Below are 20,011 nucleotides of genomic sequence, written 5' to 3'. Positions count from 1 at the left end.
ACTTACTATAAAAAGCAGAAAAATTTATTGAGACAAGGTAGGACACAGAGGAGGAAGTAATTAACTATCGAGGCAGAAGAGCTTGTTAAGGGAAAAATTCTTTAAAGATGAATAGAATTTTCTCCATAGATGGAGATGAGGAGTAGAGTCAGAGAGTTATTCCAAGTGGAGGTAATAGCATGTGTAAGATCATGAAGGTGTAAAATGGCATGGGTGTTACGGGAAAACAGTAGGCAGTTCTGTATTTTAGGATGTGAAATGCATGGTTCAGAGCTGGGAAATTAGACAGTAGAGATACGAACTGGTCAGGATATGAAAGGCCTTGGATGCCATGTAAAAACCTCGGACTTCTGTGAAAGTCCTGTTTTTGAAAGTGACTTTTTGGAAGGGTTTTAATACACAGTTAAATGTAAGATTTGTGAAAGAACACAGAAGAACGTATGAAAGGGGACCTAAAAGGAATAATATGGTAATTGTTTTTTATAGTCATCTCAATAAGAATTGATGGATGATATTCTGAACTAAGGCAAAAGGATTAAAGTGTAAATACTGATAAAGTGGAATCCACCACCAGTGTCAGGAATAAAGGAAAAAAAAAGATCAGGGTAGTTGAAGAAAGATGAATTTCAGTTTTCATTGTATTGCATGTAAGGAGTGATGCCCAGGTAGAGACCACCAGCAAAGCAGCTATATACCTAAAGTAGTAAATTCAAGACTGGAAACAATTACTGACATTGTCAACACACGAGTTGTATTAAATTGTGGAAATGTATGAGATCACTTAAGGAGAAGTTACAGAGTAAGAAGAGTTAGCAAAACATAACATCTTGAAGAGTAACAGCAGGCAGCGAGGTGGTCGCCAAGATAGTGACATAGGATGCTCCTGAACTTCCGTTCTCCCTTGGACACACCAGAGGTACAGCTACATGTGGAGCAATTCCCTGTGAGAGAAATCCAGAAACTAATCAAGTGACTCCTATGTATCAAGCAACTGAGAAAATAACCCCTATCAAAAACATGTGGGTAAAAAAAAAAAATTAAAAAAAATAAATAAAAATTTAAAAAATAAAAAAATTTAAAAAATTAAAAAATTTTAAAAAATTAAAAAATAAATAAATAAATAAAAATAAATTAAAAATTTTTAAAAATTTTAAAAATTTAAAAAAATTAAAAAACATGTGGGAAAGGCTAAGACACGCTCTTGACATAACCCTACCCCCAGCATAGCTCCATACAATCAGGAGGGAACCCCAAACTCCCATCTTCTCTCTGAGGAGAAAGGGGTTTAGACCATACATCTTGAACCCAGTCTTTTAAGCCTGCCACCCAAGGAATAGGCCCCCAAATCACCTGGCTCTAAAAGCCAAAGGGGCTTGCATTCACAACTCCCACAGAACTCTGAAACAAAGAAGCAGTTGTTAACAAGTGCATTGCTATTTGTATTCCATTTCAGATTTTTTCCCCCATTCCTGTTGTTCTTATTTATATTTTTTAATCTATGGTTTATCCATCCTTTTTTTTTTTTTTGGACAGATGAGCAGATAAACTACATTTTCTTTTTTCTCCTTGTTACACAGAAGGTACAATACCTCATTCTAAATATTCTGTGGCAGTTTAGATTTTTCACTTGACAATATATCCTTAAAATTCACAATACATCACTTCATGAAGACTTTCCATGTTCTTTTTTGCAGCTCTACAATATTAGTACTCCATTGTGAGAATGTACCATAGTTTATTCAACTCACTATTCCATGTATGGACATATAGATTGTTTTCAGAATTCTACAATTACAAACAATGCTGCAGTGGCTAACTGTGTGCCTATATATTTTTACATTTTTGGAGTGTGTCTTTAGGGTATATTCTTAGAAGTGGAATTGCTGGGTCAGAAGGTAAACAGATATGTAATTTTGTTAAATATTGGCGTTCCACAAATATACTGTGAGAGTATCTGTTTCCCCAGAGCCTAATCGCACAGTATGTCATATTTTTCATTTTTGCCAATTTAATAGACAAATGATGGTATTTCATTATAGTTTTCATTTACTTTTCTCTTATCTTATATTTCTTAATGGCCTAATTTTTACTTCATTTTTGTGAATTATCCATTCATATGTTTATACATTTTCTGTTAGATTTTGGTATTATTCCCTCAGGTGTTTACATATTAGGGATATTAGCTCTCCACTGTGATGTATGTTGCAAATATTTTCCCCCATTCATTTGTCTTTTGATTTTGCGTATGGTGGATTTTGTTGTTGTTGTTTCTTGTGGCGGATCTTGGAAAATGATTTATTTTTTGTGTAGTCAGTTTATCAGTCTTTTCTTTCAGTTGAGCTAGATTTTGAATCATAGGTAGAAAACCTTTGCATATTTTCTTCTAGTATTTGTATGACTTCATTTTTTACATTTTTATCCCTCATCCGTTTGGAGTTTATTTTCTGTGTTTTGAGATAGGGATCTAATTTTTGTTCTTTTCCAAACTAATAACCAGATTTCTGAGTTCCCTTTATTAAAATGTTCATCTTTGCTCCTTACTGAATAATCAAGTTCCATAATTACTTATGTCTGTCTCTTGAGTTTCTTTACTAGCCATTTTCAGACTGTTTCAATGACAGGAGCCCTTTAATATTGTTAAACATTATTGAAGATCTCAAGTAACTTTTTTTTTAATGGGGGGAGTGGGAGGAGGTAATTAGTTTGTGTTTATTTCTTAATGGAGGTGTTGGGAACTAAACCCAGGACCTTGTGCATGCTAAACACAGTGCTCTGAGATACACCCTCCTACACTCAAGCAACTTCTTAATGTGGATTATATTTTGTCTTCTTGATCTGTTTTGTACTGAGAATGATGTGTTAAAGACTTCTGTTGTTAATGTTTCTGTTCCTTTGCATCTGCTGTAGTTTTTGTTTTGTAAAGTGAGTCACTGTTATTTTATATATGGATATTCTTAACTGTTTTATCTTCCTTTTGAATTACAGCTTTTAAACGTTAATGTTTTTTGGTTTGAATTCTAACTTGCCTAATATACCTTTTTTCATCTGTTTAATTTTAGTCTTTTTGAATCTTTTTGTTTAACTATATCTTGAATACAACATATATTTGGGTCTTGCTTTATGAGCCAAATTGAAAATCTTTTTCTTTTATTAGGCAAGTTAAATTGATTCTTATAAGAGACTTTATTATATATTTTTTATCTCACCTCTGTCGTTTAATTTTATGATTATTATGCATGTTATATTTTCTGTGTTTCTTTCTCTACATGATATGTTTCCGTTGTTCTATTTTTAAAATTTCTTTTGGTATTCAGGACATTTTGTACTTTTTTCTTGTGCTTACCTATATATATATATACCTTTTTTAATGCCTTTATTCCTTGCTTTCTTACTTAACCTTTTGTACGATATGGTTCATGATTATTAATGATACCCTTTATTTCCTGCATATTGCCTGTATGTTAATAAATGAGCTGATGTTACTGTTCTCTTTCTCTCTCTTCACCTTCATTTTTAGTTACTTTATGTCTACACATGTAGCATGTCATATAACAAATGATTGTTCTACACTCATCTCTACATTTATTTCTTTTAATCTTAGATCTATAACTAAATATATCAAATACTATTAATCTTTTTGCTGAAGTTGCTCAGTCAACTTCTTGGTTAAATGAAATTCACTTTATTTTTCAAGATGGGCTTATGAATACAGAATTCCCTGAACTGTTGTATATTTAAATTTTTTTCTGTAACCCTGATACTTGATTCTTGGCTAGACATGGAATCCTTGGTTGACATTTATTTTCCTTGAGGTTTTTTGTTTCTTTTTATATTGCCTAGCTTTGTATATTGGTTTTGAGAAATCTGATGCCATTTTTATTCTCTTGTAAGTTATTTCATCTTTTTCCCTGGAGACTCTAAGAAGATAGATAAATAGATAGGTGGATAATTTTTTTTTTAAGATCTTACTTTTGAAATTTTACCAGGGTATGTATTAGACTTGATTGTTGCAGGTCAATTTATCCTGAATCTGGTAGGTCTTGTCAGTGTGTAGGTTTCAGGACTCCAGTTATATATAAATAGAATATTCTTTTTCCTTCTTCCATTCCAATATTTTTCTCTCTGACACTTTTTACCTTTTTCTTTATCTCATTTTTATTCATTATTGCTTTCCTGTTGTTCTTCAATGCCCCTTATTAATAAAATTTTCTTTTAATTTTTTCAAATTTATTCTTTAGGCATCTTATAACTCAGGCTTCCTTTCTACACTTGATCTTAGCCCAAAGGCCAAGGAGTGATCAGGTTTCTTTTCTAATATCATTTTACCCTTTTTAGTTTTTCTCCTGACTTAAATCAGTTCTTCCCTTTTTGGTCTGTCTTCTTAGTTTTTTAATTTCTGGTTTAAGATTAAGCTTTCCTTGTCCCCTATATCTCAATGTTTGTTTGAAATTTTTAAATTTAGATTAGAATGTTGTTTTAGTTTTCTTCTGCTTAATTATTGGTTGGGGGATGGGAATTTTCATCAGCTGAATTGCTCAAGATTCTCATTTTCTGTTTTCTTTTTATAGTAGTTTTGTATAGATGAAGACTACCTCTGCATTTCTATGGACAAGGTTGGTGGCTTGGGGTGGTTTAGAAGATTCCTACTTCAAGAGCTCTCTCTTCTGGCAGTTTAACAAAGTATCGTGTTTTTATTGGATGATTGTTTTTAAGGAGGAGAAGAATTGTAGGTCTGTTAGTTTTTTAAAAAAAAATTTTTAAGTCTTGCAGGGTCCCAAGTTTATCTTTTGCTTTTTCTTTTCACTGCGTGTTTTCCACAGGATGTCTCTCCGTTCCCTCTTAAAATTTTTCTCCTCCAAGGTATTACCTTTCCTGTACTTTCTTTTTACTTAGTACCCTACCTACCAGTACACATTTTTCAATATTCTCACACTTAGGGTGGATCTTTTCTTCCTGGCGTGGTTTTTTGATTGGTACCTAGTTCCTTTCTCTCTTCTTCACAGTTTTTCCCAAACTGTCCTCACTCTTCATGAAAGTTTGCAATGGGGAAAGGGGCTGTTGGGTTTGCTGTGTATGTTTTCTGCTTACAGATAATTTGAAGTTTGGATGTTCTGTTTTCTGGTTATATTGAGGATGGAGGTTTTGTGATATTTTATTGGTTCTTTTTGTTCTTTATCATTCTTTTGGAGGGTATGTTGGGAGATTTAGACCAGCATTACTCCTTGAGTTGCAGAGTTGGACTTTGACTCTAAAGATCAGTGGATCTCTTATTGCTGCTTGATTGACACTTTATGGCACTAATTACGATTCTTTATTCAGTAAAATGGACCACATAGATACTGCTGTTTTGCTCTACACTTTGGGTTAAAGTGTTTTGGTTATAACATCCATTAATTTAAAAGTGTCCAGTGGATTCACTTAATATAATTAGTAACAGTTGCAGAAAGTGGTTAAGATGGTCTTTCTGGCAGGTTACTCAGTGAGGTGTTATTAAATTAGAAAAGGAATGTGGAAATGATTATAATACACCACTTATGGACTAAAACCTTTTCATTTGTGTTCCATTCTTTGTGCATTAAGTATAGCTAATTGATGTCCATTGTCTTTTAAACTCATTGTTTCTATATTCATTTGAAAATAATTTTCAACATTCCTGTTTTTATTATGCTGAAGGTTTCATGTACATGTTAAAATCAGTTAAGTGTAAGTAAATGTTAAGAGTGGAACTTAAGGTTGTTAGTTCCTGAAATAAATTTTAGAAAACAAAATAAGTTGGTGAATTTCTGTTAAGTATTAAAGTCTTATTTTATGAGTTGACAGTAATGATGGTCTTTTTTTGTTGTTGTTTTAGTTGGTCGTATCCTTACTTCTGTGCCTTCTTGACTGGATCATGGCCTTACCTCTAAAGACACTGCTCCAACCAGTCCATGCTACAGGAGCAGAAAATGATAGAACAGAAAAATCTGTCCTCAATTGTATTTATAAGGTAAATTTCTTTGCCTTATTATTTATTTGGTAACCAAAGGTTTTTAAAAACTAAAGAAATAGCACTTCTTTGTATTACATTTTTATTGTTTTAGAGCTAGGTATTTTCAAAGAATGTAGGCTTATTTTGTAGTACCTAAGAATAATTAAAAAGTACTTCCTACAAGACAGTGTTATTTCACTGCAGAATTTTGAAAGAAGTCAATCTTTGTTGAATGTGAGAATCATTAGTTAAATTTTGCTTATTCTTCTTTTCAAGATTAAATTTTACCTTGATTGAAGAGCTAAGTTTTAAAGTATTTAAAATTTTTGTCAAGCTCTTGTATTACCAGTTGACTTATTTTCTCCTTTTACCTTTATTTATTTATTTTCACTGAAAAGGAAAACTTGATATGTGTTTTCCCCTGTGTTTTCAGGTATTACATGGGTGTGTTTATGGAGCTCAATGTTTTAGCAATCCAAGGTATTTTCCAATAAGTCTCTCTGATTTGGCATCTGTAGATTATGATCCTTTTATGCATTTGGAAAGTCTGAAAGAGCCTGAACCTCTGCACTCTCCTGATTCAGAACGATCTTCTAAACTCCAGCCAGTAACAGAAGGTAAAATGAATTCTCTTCAGGAAGTATTGTTGCTTGGGTTCCCCCAAGGTATGATATGGGCCTTAGTAGTAATTCAGGAGGATAATGTAGCTTACTTTGTAATTATTTACCCTGCCATGTACATTATAAAGCTAATAAGTTCATTTTTATTTTAAGAAATAATTTCAGATATACAATTATTAATTATAAGAGATGATGTTCCTGTTATACGTCCAGCTGAGTTATTCTGATAAGTTCTTTAACTACATTGTTTTTGGATCCAGAGAGTTTACTGTGTGATACAAGAGAAAGATGTAAACAAATAACCTGATATGAGTACATATAGGAATAAAAGTACATTCAAGATACAGAGGTAGCCCAGAGGAACCCAGCAGTTATTGAAGGTTTTAAGGAGGTGATATACATGATTAAATTAGTATTAAGAACACTTTGACAGTAGTATTTTACAGGAGTCAGCAAATTATGGCCCATACCTGCCTCCTGTTTCTGTGAATAGTTTTATTGGGACACATCGTGCTGTTCATTTATGTATTGTTAGGACTGCTTTTGTGCAACAACAGTAGTGTTGAGTAGTTGTGACAGAGATACTGTGTCCCATAAGCTGAAGATAATTTACTCTCTTGCCCCTTACAGAAAAAGTTTGTTGATCTCTAGTATATTAGATTGATTTTATGGAGGTTAACCCAGGACCAGAGAGACTAGTCATGACACTGTTGCAGTAGGCCTAGCAGGAGTTGCTAAAGGCTTGAATTGGTTAGATTTTCCCCAAACTAGACCAAGAATGTAAGAAAGTTTAGAGGGTTGAAAGAGAAATAAGGAGGGCAGTATTGGGAATGGATTAGCTCAGAGTGCCTGTTGAATATTCATATGATGAGATCTAGCAGGCAGTTCATTGTACATGCAGATCTAGATCTTAGCAGAGAGGTCTTTGTTAGGAATACATATTTACATGGGTGTGTGTGTTCTGAGAAGAACAAGTTGAAAAGGAAGGAAAATCAGAGTAATTTCTCAGAAACAAAAAGAAGAGAAAGTTTTTTAAAGACTGGCCAACGGTATTAAATGATAGAGATGTCAAGTAGAGAAAGACAGCTTTAGTTTCAGCAGAGAACAGGGAGATAGAAGTGGATGGCTGTGGGTTGAGAAGCAAGCCTTAAGGAAATAGAGCCATGTATCAGAAGAACTCCTTATACCAGCAACTAACACAACATTGTAAATCAACTATACTTCAACTTTTTAAAGTACTCTTTATTAAAAAATTTAACTGTTTATTTAAAAAAGCAAAGAAAAATGATAGTAGGTAAGCTAAAAGATCATTCCAGGTTAAGAGAGTTTTAAAGGTGAAGAGAGTTGAATTATAAGCTGAGAAGGAAGATGGTAGGGGGATCATTAATAGAATGAGGGGATCATTCCTGAGGGGTCAGCTGCTAATGTTAGCCCTTCTTCTGAGACCGAAAGAAGAAGGAACTAAATTAAGAGGATTGACAGAAGTTATTCAGGGCCCAATAGAAAATGGAATTTGCAAAGTTTTGGTTACACCAGGCAACATTCAGTAGGGCGGATCTGGCAGAAATACATGAGTACATTGGCTTTCAGAATAATTGGTATATGGTTTAGTCATGGAATCTAGGTTTTGGTAAGGATTGAACTGATGCTAGGAAATGGCTAATAAGCTGGAAGAAAATAGAAGTGATCCAATGAGTCAAAAGTAGATGTGGTTGATAATAAGAAGTTAGAACAGTGGTTCTCAGCCTTGGCTGCATCTTAAAATTCTGATGCTCTGGTCCCATCTATAGAGACTTTGATGTATTGATCTGGAATTGCTGGGATTTTTAAAACCTTGCAGATAATTAATAAACACCCAAGGTTGAGAACCACTGAGAGTATCAGTATGTTAGGACAGTGTTTTTTTAAAATGAGTTTTTAAGCAGTAGAACCTCTTCTAATAAATTTCACAAGAGAGTCCATTTTGTGAAACTTTTTGAAGTAGAGCTGCAGCAGGGTGGAAGCATGGGGTTCTACTGATCTCTCTCCCATTCATCTCTAAGAGCTCTCTTCAAGGGCTCCACAAAACCAAATTGGGAAATCACTAGACTAGGAGGTTGTCATCAAAGAGTAAGCTATTAAGAAGAGTTCGACTTTTAAAAAAGTTGTAAATGATTAAAACATGTAGGATGTGGCCATGGTAATGGATTGATGAGATAGACTGTGAGTGAAGATATGAAGTTACACATCAAGGAAGTAGGACTAGGGCTTTGGGTTGACCACAAGTACCTCTAATAGTTTGTCTAAAATATGTATATACAAGTGAAATAGGAATATAAGATTTAAATTATAGCTGAGATGTAATAGAGATATACTGGGTAGTATAGTATAGAAAAATTAGACAGGAATTGATACAGGTGACATAATTATTTCTTTAGATTTGACATAGTAAAATGAAGTGTTTATTTTACTTAAAAACAAAGTTATAGGAAAGTATTAGTTGCTTTTTGCATTGTTAAAGGTGTAAAATGTTAAAGTTTGATTCAGGGCAATATAGTGTATTTCTTAAACTAAATAGTTCATTTATGTGAAGGGAAGTTTTAATGTATTTCATGCAAAATTTTCTGTGCCATTAATAGTCATTGTAAAAGACACAAAGCTAAAGATTTTAACAGATAACCTTTATATTGATACCAAATACTCTGTGAAATACTACTGTCTAAATGTATTAAAGTTTTTCCCTTTGGACTTTCTTAAAGGTATAAAAGACCAGATAAATGCAGAACCTTTTATAAACAGCTGTGAGCTAACAGCAGGTGATTCTGTGTCTGTAGGGACTACATGCTGTGGGTTGTTTTTTTTTTTAATGTGGCCAAAATGGCTAATCATTGTGCCCTTATCTAAGGCATGCTTCATCATCTTCAAGTACTTTTTGGCCAAGATTTCTAAACATAGAGTGTCCCTAATAAGCTCAGTATTGGATTGAACAAGTCTGATTAGAGAACTATTGGCAGGAGTAGCTATAATTATTAAATTTACTAAAGAATAAAGCAAGGTAGTGAAGTTGGCTTTTTGTCAAATGGCAGTAGTCTTATTAGCAAAAAGTCATCATTTGCGGGATCAGAGTGAAAGGAGGCTCCAAAGGATTCATTCTGTCTTAATTATAGTTTCACCTATACATATTATGCAAAGCTAATATTTAAAGCATTTGCCGAAATTAACTTCCTCTGCATGTTCTATTACAGTGCAGTGAATTGCAGCAGCTTTTTATGTCTTGCTGCTTTTGTATGCCATAATAATCTGTAATTATGGGTTTGCTGGAAATGCTGTAGGGTTTGTTTAATCTGACAATCTGAAAAGACAACCTTGAATAGACTTATTTAAATGAATGCTACTTACACAAAGCTTTAGAAGCATCGATATCTTCATTTTACAATTTCTTACAAGGCTGGTTATTTTATAATTTCATTTAGAATTTTTAAATCAGAATTTCATGTTTTCTTTATATCTAAGAAGTTATGTAGAACAGAGATATGTTCTGTAGCTTACAATTCAAAAATAAATCTAAATAAACCTAACTGCTAAATTAACAAGTTGAGAGGTTTTTATCCCTCTGTATATCCTGAATTTAGAGAAGCAGCTTAGGAAAGAAAATGTTTTTACCCACAGCTGAAATCTAAATTTACTTTTTAAGTGTTCTCAATGTTAGTAATTATGACATTATTGAACAAGCTCAAACTGCATTCTCATTATTTCTTCCTTTGGGAAGAGCATGTGTAGGATGAACTGGTACCTGGACTTAGGTTTTTGTTTTAGGGAAAGAGCTGGCTCATTCTTGCAATTTATTTATAAGCAAGTTTGAAAAAGAAACTCATAAAATCTGTGTTACTTACAATGGTCTCAAAATGAAATTATTTTATTGTTTCTATTATATCCAGCTTTGTATATGAATTTTCAGTTCATCTTTACAAAAAGTCTGTGTTATTCTTAGGGGAAAATGGAGTTTAAGAAGCTTTATGTGATTTGCCCATGATCACAGAGGAAACTAGAGACAAAGTCAGAAATTCTTCTCTTTTCTATAATCTGTTTCTATTAAACTACACTCTTTCACTTCTTCGGAAATGTTTTGCAAAAAAGATTCACCTTTCTAAATTTATCTCTCAAAAAGAAGGGGAAAAAGAAAATAAGAACAGAAAATGTTTTTCCTGTATCAAAAACTAAAAAAAAATGATTTTATATTACCATTTAAAATATGGCTTAGTCTTATTTAAATGAGCCTTTCCAGTTGATCTTGGCCACTTAATTATTTATGCTAAGTAACACTTTTTTGAAGATACTGTATATGGAAAAAAATTAATTTTGAATTCATTGTTTCTATATGTCACAGTGATTTACCAAAAGAAAAGGGTAGTTTAACAAAAGAAAAAAAAAAAAGGAATTAGAGTTGTGATAAAGATGGAAATAACACTGCCCCGATGTGAAATCTCTATGGCAGGCAAATCCTTGAACTTCTGTGAACCCATTTGTCCTCACATGCAAAATGAGAAGTACTGGCTAGATTATCTGTAAGGTCCCTTATAGTGTGAACATTCATTATATTCTAAGTTAGAATTAGAGGAGGGAAAGCAAACACTAGATTCAAGTCACCCCTCTGTTTCTCATCATTCAGTGGCATATCTTTTTACTGTACCATAATAGGTCTTGAAAATGTAGGATTAAATGAAGGTTAATCATTTAGTAGTGCTGTTATCCTATGTTGAATAACTCAATTTCAAATTTAGCCGTAATTGTAATCAAGGAACAGCTCGATGTAATTGGAACTTTTTAAGTAAACTGAAAAATGTTTATTTATACATGTATGTAAAATAAAACTTAATTGATAATGGAAAGAGATTAAAATTTTGATACTCAGTGACATTTCAGAATCAACCAAAGCTCAAAGAAAACTGTTCTTTTTTAGAGTTAGACCATTGAAGGTGTTATTCATATTAATGGCATAGCAGCTGATTTGTTGCTGACTCTGCCTGTACCCAGTGGTGTTAGTTCTCAATCTTGATGACTGTGGCCTCGAAAATATAGCACTGTTCCTCTCTTGCCTCTTTTAAAAGTAATCTTATCAGCAGTACACAACCTAGTCTCCTTATAAACTTTTTTAAGTTGGTATTTTATTGAGGTATAATTTATATAAAATAAAATTTCTCTTTCTTTGATGTAAGAATTGACTATATATTGATTATGTTGGTGGTTACACAGTTTTATACAGTTACTGAAATTCATCACATAATACACTTAAAAGTAACGAATTGCTTGTATATAGATAATACTTTGATCATCAGGACATTTTCAAATCTATATTTATTCTGGCAGCTAGACCATAGTATTCCCAAAGGATTAACTTTCAGAATATAAACAGTACTCAGACAGTATCTCTCTAACTAGTAGAACAATACAGAGACATGATCATTCTGTAATCCTCTCTATAACCAAGACAGACAGGAACACTATCAATACATACACAAACACAACTAAACGTCCTCTATAACATGATTAGTACATCTTTACCAATGACAGCTCTCCTCCTAGATGAAAAATATTAAGTTAACCCTGTTGTCCCCACTTCCTGAGACCACTCATTCTATAACTGGCTTCCACATCAACCCTCTTTAGAATCACACGGGCAGTCTCTGGCTAGTGGGCTTTGACAAGTTACTGTCTATCTCTACTTCCCCCTTCCTGGAACCTTTACTTGCTTTCTATGTTCTCTGTCTTCTTTTCCCACTCCACTCCTTTTCCTTTTCCTCCAGAATCCTGACATTATGCACCTTGTCTCTTTAGACCTCTTACGACTGTATGCCTTGAGTTTTCAATTCCCGTTTTTTTTTTTTTTTTTGAGTTTTCTCTTTTTACCATTTCCTCTGTTTTGTTTGTTTGTGTTTTTAAGTTACTTGTATGGATATGCTTCTTATGTGTTTCCTTTAGTGACTCAGAAAAATTTAATACATAAGCAGGCCCATAAAATATTTTTTCCTTTAAAGTAAAGTTTCCTTGGCATATGCTAGCTACACTGACTCACTGTTTAAACTGATCCTGACTCCTAAAGTTTAGTGAAAGATCACTTTTCTCTGAAACTTCTGCATCATCCATAACAGCCATAATTAAATGACATTTAAGGCATGCTGCAAACTATGTTTGTGAATCTCCTCATGAGATAAACTTATCAGTTGGATTTCATTGACTTTAATGTGGGCACTAAGTGATTTCAAGTGATTTATAATACTTTTGAACCTTCTTTGAAGGTGTGATTTACATTTGAGGGCCTCAGTTTAACTTATGAATCCATAAGCAAAATTTCAAAAAGTGCTTTTGTATAAAGTTTAACAAAGCTTCATCAAAAAGCAGTTGTCTTCTTTGCCATCATTCTTGTAGTATAGGCTCTAAATTGGAAATATTAATATTTAGTCAAATATTTGAATGTGACTTTGATAATGTGATGAAATCCCCATTTTTGGTCTAATGTTTCATTGTTATATGACTTCCTAGGAAGCAGAAGTATTCCACTCACTCATATTTTTTTATTTCTAGTGAAAACTCAGATGCAGCAAGGATTAATCTCTATAGCTGCCCGCACTGTTATTACACATCTGGTAAATCACTTGGGCCATTATCCAATGAGTGGTGGTCCTGCTATGTTAACAAGTCAGGTGTGTGAAAATCATGACAATCATTACAGTGAAAGTACTGAACTTTCTCCTGAACTCTTTGAGAGTCCAAATATCCAATTCTTTGTGTTGAACAATACAACCTTAGTGTCCTGTATCCAGATCAGATCAGAAGAGAGTATACCTGGAGGAGGTTTATCTGCTGGCCTTGCATCAGCCAATTCAAATGTCAGAATTATAGTACGTGATCTTTCTGGAAAATATTCATGGGACTCTGCCATCCTGTACGGACCACCTCTTGTAAGTGGCTTGTCAGAACCTACATCTCTCATACTTTCATTGTCTCGTCAAGAGAAGCCAGAAGAGCCTCCTACATCTAATGAATGCTTAGAAGACCTAACAGTAAAAGATGAGATTTCCCTCCAATTTAAAAGAAGGTTTAGAGAAACTGTACCAACTTGGGATACAATAAGAGATGAAGAAGATGTTCTTGACGAGCTTTTGCAGTATTTAGGTGTAACTAGTCCTGAATGCTTACAGAGAACTGGAATCTCACTTAATATTCCTGCTCCACAACCTGTGTGCATTTCTGAAAAACAGGAAAATGATGTTATTAATGCTATCCTCAAACAACATACGGAGGAAAAAGAATTTGTTGAGAAACACTTTAATGACTTAAACATGAAAGCTGTGGAGCAAGATGAACCAACACCTCAGAAACCTCAATCAGCATTTTATTATTGCAGATTGCTTCTTAGTATATTGGGAATGAATTCCTGGGACAAAAGGTAAGAATAAAGGAGACATTTTTCCTTTTTTTTTTTAGTATTAGTCTTATTCATCTTATGATTGGCATTTTAGTCTCTGTTCTTTTCCTTACTAAGTGGTTACCTACCAATTAGTTCTTTGACCAGTGGGCGAATTTTTTTTTCTTGAGTCCCACTGAGTCATAATCAGCTTTCAAAGGAATAAAAAAAACCTTAACATAGTAAATTAACTATTAAATTTTCATAATGACTAGTAGAACTACCTGACTTAGAACTCATAGCTCATATAATTGAAAAAATATTTTTTCCAACCTTCATCTAATCTAATAGGAAAGACTGGTTTTTCTTAAAAACACTTCTGACACCAAATGTGTGAGTTTTTCATGCTAAGCAGTTCCAACGATACCTGGAGTTAGCAGAGACAAGTTAAGAGCTCAGACCTACATGATTGCCCCCCCCACCTCAGTTACCAGTTGCAAGTCTAGGCTACCCATGCGTCTGGGCAACTGATTATAAATCAGGGGTTCCCACAACCCCCTCCTTGGATTTGACAGTTATACTGACTCACAAAATATTTACTTACATTTATGAGTTTATTATGAAGGGTAGTTAAAGGATACAGAAGAACAGCTTGAAGAAGAGGTAAATAAGGTAAAGTCTGAAAGGATTCCAAGTGCAGGAACTTCTGTTACTATGGTGTTGGAGTTTGCCACCCTCCCAGCACGCTGAATGTGCTCACCAACCTGGAAGCTCTCTGAATCTCCTAATTTAGGGATTTTTATGGAGGTCTCATCACGTAGACATGATTGATTATTAACTCAGTGTCCATTCCCTCTCCCTCCCTAGAGGTGGGGCTGAAAGTTTCAAGCGTCTACCCATGGCTTGCTCTTTCTGGTGATGAAGCCCCATTCTGAAGTTATCCAGAAGCCCACCAAGAGTCACCTAATTAGAACAAAAGATGCTCCTATTACCCAGGAAATTCCAAAGATTTTAGGAGATATGTGTAAGATGCTCCTGTCACCTCCAGCACTCAGGAAATTACAAAGGTTTTAGAACTCTGGAACTAGAGACGAAGCCCAAATGTGTATTTCTTATTATGTCACATAAGCCTAACTTTTTTTTTTTTAAGGCAAACAGCAGTGATCAGTTCTTGTTTGTATCAGAAATTAACTCAAGATTTAGCATCAAATGAAGAAAAAAAATCGATATTTCATTTTTCTTTAATTTTAGTTTCTCTTGTGCATATTGCAAAACCTCATTAAAACTTGCAATATACAAAGTTTTGAAGTAAGGTAAGTAGGAGTTAAATGAAAAGGCATGAGACTTAAATCAGAAGATCTAGGTTAGAGTAACTTAAACTTTGAGCCTTGGGCTACAGTCTGCAAATTGAGGAAATAAATCCTACCTTACATAGTAGTGAGAATTAAATTAGATAATGTGCATAAAATACTAAAATTGTACACTAGTGTAAAACATTATTAATATACATTTATTTTTAAAATTTCTATGATACTAAAAGCTGTAGGGAAGTGGAAGAAGAAGCATTAATGTGTTTTTGTTCAATTTATAGTAGGAGGGGAGTCAGATAACACAGGGCGAATAAATCTTAAAGTAATTCAAATGCATGTGAACCACTGAAATGGAAATCTTGCTTACCTAGTGTTTATAATCTTACTTGATTTAAACCCTTCCATTTATTAGAAGGGAGTATTCTCTGCCTTATGGGAAAGCCGTGTTATATCAAGAACACAATTTACCTTATAGTATATTAAAATACGAGTAATAGCCACTCATATAAATTCTACTCTCTTTTGCTGTAGAATGATTCATATGTTGTCTCTTGAGAAAAATTTAAGATGGGAAGCTGTATTTTACCATAGCAAGCATTGATTTCGTGAATATAATTTGTACATATTTATCACCTGTATAATATATTTGGTAAAATATGCATACTTGCTTAGTAGTATTAGAAATGCATATAATATAAAACAAGGAAGAAAGCAAATTCCATGTGGATTAGATATCCTTGTTTGATAATGATTTAGATTTTGTGAATATTTTCTTTCTCATGAGGAACAATTTTCTCACTTTTTTTGAAACTCTTAAGAAGGAAACTACAAGTATTTTATCCATTTTTCTGCAAGGAAAAATTAAAGTGGCCAATAGATAATGATCCACTAGCAGGAGTGTTTGAGGGCCTGGATAGAAATAATGACATATATTCTTTACATTTTTTTTAGGGTCTGTTCTCCTTTGTGTTAGAAGTATGAAAAGGCAAGAAAAGTATAAGAGTTGCATGAGTAGAGTGGAAAGTATTTCCGGGACTGTCATGTCATTCACTGCAAAGGTGATGAAAATGTTTATAAATCTCTCTATTTAGGAGGAGCTTTCATCTCCTGAAGAAAAATGAAAAACTACTTAGAGAACTTAGGAACTTGGACTCAAGACAGTGGTAAGTTGTTGAGAAATTTTAAAATTATATCTAGCACCTGTCAGCTGTTTCTCTGTTTATGTGTGAATAATACTGAATTAATGAATTATAACTTCCTGAGCAGGAACTATATTTCATTTATATATACCTTAGAAATAATAAAGAAAGATGTAGGGCTGCATTTAAATATTTGACATGTTCAGATTGTTTATATCTTTCTTATTATACATTGTAGAATCAATCATCTTTTGAATTGAAGAAATCTGACTGAACCTATAAAATATCATTTAGTTTTCCCATACTTACTCATTCCAAGTATACCCTTGACTAGTCTAAGAGAACCCAAGTGAAATGAGTGGTGAATACAAGCTAATACCCACAAAAATATTAATGGAACAAAGATAGATATAGTTTGTTATATTGGTATAAATCTGATTTCTTTTTAAGCCTTGAATATGTATCCATTTATATGTGGGTTTTAATGTATAAACCTTGTTGTATTATTATTTTAGTGATCTCTAGGTTCCTGATGTATCTGAATGAGATTTCCTGGGAAACTAGTACTTTAGAAACTACAAAATACTACTTAACTGGAATTCCCATTAGGTCAACTAATGTATAGGTGCTACTTTCCCTTTTAGACTCATTAAAATAAAATTTGTGGATAGGTACTTCTGGGCACTCTTAACTCTCACATCTTACTCAACTGGTGCTTTATACTTTTATATCTTCAGTTTTTTGCTTTTCCTGTTCCACAGTCAGTTTGCCCACCCACCTCTGGTTGCACTTGCCTTTCTGTACAGTAGATTCACATATTGTCAGCCATTTTTAAAATGTCATATCTAGCACCCTCAAAACTATGTTTTGCTGAAGTTTATATATGTATATCTATAATCAATTCTCTCATCAGAATCATTCTTGACATCTGCTTTATTTACTCTTGGGCAGCATTACATTAAGAGAAAAATCATCAAAGCAGAGTGGCATAGAAAGTTACTGTAGATTCATGCTCCTTTATTTCAACTGTGTCATCTCTTGTTTGGCAAATTTTTTAATCCCTTGTTCACTTATTTATTTCTCAGAGTAATCATTATAAACCACTTCTTTGTTCCTCAGCCCTTTATTATAGTCAGAAGATCATCTCTACTCTAACCTCACTAAGAATTCAATTCAAAGGTTGGCCTATATGAAAGATAATCTGTTAGAATAGTAATTCTTAACCTTTCTTTGTCCTCTACACATTCACATTTTAACACAGGTTAGTCACATCTCTCATTAATTAAATCCAGTGATCCTGAGAAGTGGGAAACTAGTTTGAAACAAGCCGTTCACCCTGTCATCACTATTCTACAGGAATACAAAGTCAAGAGGGTAATTCAGACCTTTCCCACGTTAAACAATTATGCCTTGCATTTCGTCTCTTTAAATTTTCTGTATTGAGCTATCTTCTCTTGATCCCCTTCAGCTTCAGAAAAGCCTTTTTTTCCCCTTTCTGTCTGTACTTCTGCTTCCTACCTTCTGTGTCTGCTCTAGGATCTTAAAAAATTTTGTTATCCCTTCTTTATCTTGTATTTCTACTTTATGTCTCTTACCATAAACATGTTTGTTATATGCCTTTAAACAAAACCAAACAAAACTTTCCTCACTTACTATCTTTTCAAGAAATAGTCAATCCCTTTCATGCCTTTTTCTGCCAAATTTATAGAAAAAAATCTTTACTCACTTTTTGTAATTCCTAACTAGTTTTTGTTGTTGCTTTTAGCTTTCCTCAGAATAATTTTTTAAATAATGTGTAATTTCTTTGGTTATTATAGAAAATATAAAACAGAAAAGCAACACTTATTATTCACAAAACTATTATTAACATTTGTTTATGTGTTTTCAGTCTTTTTTCGTAGACATATGATTTTGTTTTACAAAACTGAAATCATACTAATGTATAGTAAGTTATCTCCTAAAACTTTATATTACATTGTGAGCATTTTCCTTGGCCGTTTAGATATTCTTTGAAACAAAATTTTTTATGGCACCAAGTTCTATGACTATTGGACATTTAAATTGCTTTTAATTTCTTATGCTAGGATAGATTCTTAAAAACAGAATTACTAAGTCAAAGCGTAAGAACTTATTTCAGATCATATGTATTGCAGAATTACTGTTCATTAAGTACTGATTTCTAATTCTACAAATATCATATAACTTCAACCTGCCCAGCACAAGATGTTCGTCACATTTTCTTAATCTTTATAGATTAAGAGACAAATCGTGTTATCTCATTAATTTTTATATTTTAATTACTAGTGAAGTTAATATTTTTTGTATATTTGTAATAAATTTTAATCTGTTTCCAGGTTCTCTGTTAGTGTCCTTTTTCTGTTCAGGAATTTTTCTTTTTTTTTTTTTTAACAATTTTTATTGATTTATAACCATTTTACAATGTTGTGTCAAATTCCAGTGTAGAGCACAATTTCTCAGTTATACATAAACATATATATATTCATTGTCACATTTTTTTCTCTGTGAGCTACCATAAGATCTTGTGTATATTTCCCTGTGCTATACAGTATGCTCTTGTTTATCTATTCTACAATTTTGAAATCCTGTCTATCCCTTTCCACCCTCCACCTCCTTGGCAACCACAAGTTTATATTCTATGTCTATGAGTCTGTTTTTTCTGTTTTGTATTTATGCTTTGTTGTTGTTGTTGTTGTTGTTGTTGTTTTAGATTCCACATATGAGTGATCTCATATGGTATTTTTCTTTCTCTTTCTGGCTTACTTCACTTAGAATGACATTCTCTAGGGACAACCATGTTGCTGCAAATGGCATTATGTTGTTGGTTTTTAATGGCTGAATAGTATTCCATTGTATAAATATACCACCTTTTTTTATCCAGTCATCTGTTGATGGACATTTAGGCTGTTTCCATGTCTTGGCTATTGTAAATAGTGCTTCTATGGACATTGGGGTGCAGGTGTCATCCTGAAGTAGGGTTCCTTCTGGATATATGCCCAGGAATGGGTTTCCTGGGTCATATGGTAAGTCTATTCCTAGTCTTTTGAGGAATCTCCATACTGTTTCCCACAGTGGCTGCACCAAACTGCATTCTCACCAACGGTGTAGGAGGGTTCCCTTCTCCCCACAGCCTCTCCAGCATTTGTCATTTGTGGATTTTTGAATGATGGCCATGCTGACTGGTGTGAGGTGATACCTCATTGTAGTTTTGATTTGCATTTCTCTGATAATGAGTGATATTGAGCATTTTTCATGTGCCTATTGATAATTTGTATGTCTTCCCTGGAGAATTGCTTGTTTAGGTCTTTTGCCCATTTTTGGATTGGGTTGTTTGGTTTTTTTCTTATTAAGACATATGAGCTGCTTCTATATTCTGGAGATCAAGCCTTTGTCGGTTTCGTTTGCAAAAATTTTCTCCCATTCTGTAGGTTTTTTTGTTTTACTTATGGTTTCCTTTGCTGTCCAGAAGCTTGTAAGTTTCATTGGGTCCCATTTGTTTATTCTTACTTTTATTGCTATTGCTTGAGTACACTGTTCTAGGAGAACACTTTTGAGATGTATGTCAATTAATG

The 20,011-nt window shown here is 33.3% G+C and overlaps 1 protein-coding gene across 5 annotated transcripts in view; it reads left to right on the top strand.

Moving 5' to 3' along the window:
• The window catches only part of RALGAPA1 (Ral GTPase activating protein catalytic subunit alpha 1), a 212,859-nt gene that overhangs the window by 125,261 nt on the left and 67,587 nt on the right, over nucleotides 1-20,011 (top strand). For 4 of the 5 annotated variants that reach the window (XM_072962928.1, XM_031678941.2, XM_006212752.4 and 1 more), the window contains exons 31-34: nucleotides 5,852-5,986; nucleotides 6,402-6,585; nucleotides 13,150-14,014; nucleotides 16,374-16,445. In XM_072962928.1, the coding sequence (XP_072819029.1) occupies nucleotides 5,852-5,986; nucleotides 6,402-6,585; nucleotides 13,150-14,014; nucleotides 16,374-16,445 (1,256 nt within the window). The other variant, XM_072962929.1, reaches the window with a different exon arrangement.

Source organism: Vicugna pacos, chromosome 6 (genome assembly GCF_048564905.1).
Source record: "Vicugna pacos chromosome 6, VicPac4, whole genome shotgun sequence".
NCBI classification, from domain to species: Eukaryota; Metazoa; Chordata; class Mammalia; order Artiodactyla; family Camelidae; genus Vicugna; species Vicugna pacos.
The sequence above is the reverse complement of the archived record's forward strand: the minus strand, read 5'-3'. Positions and strand labels throughout refer to the sequence as shown.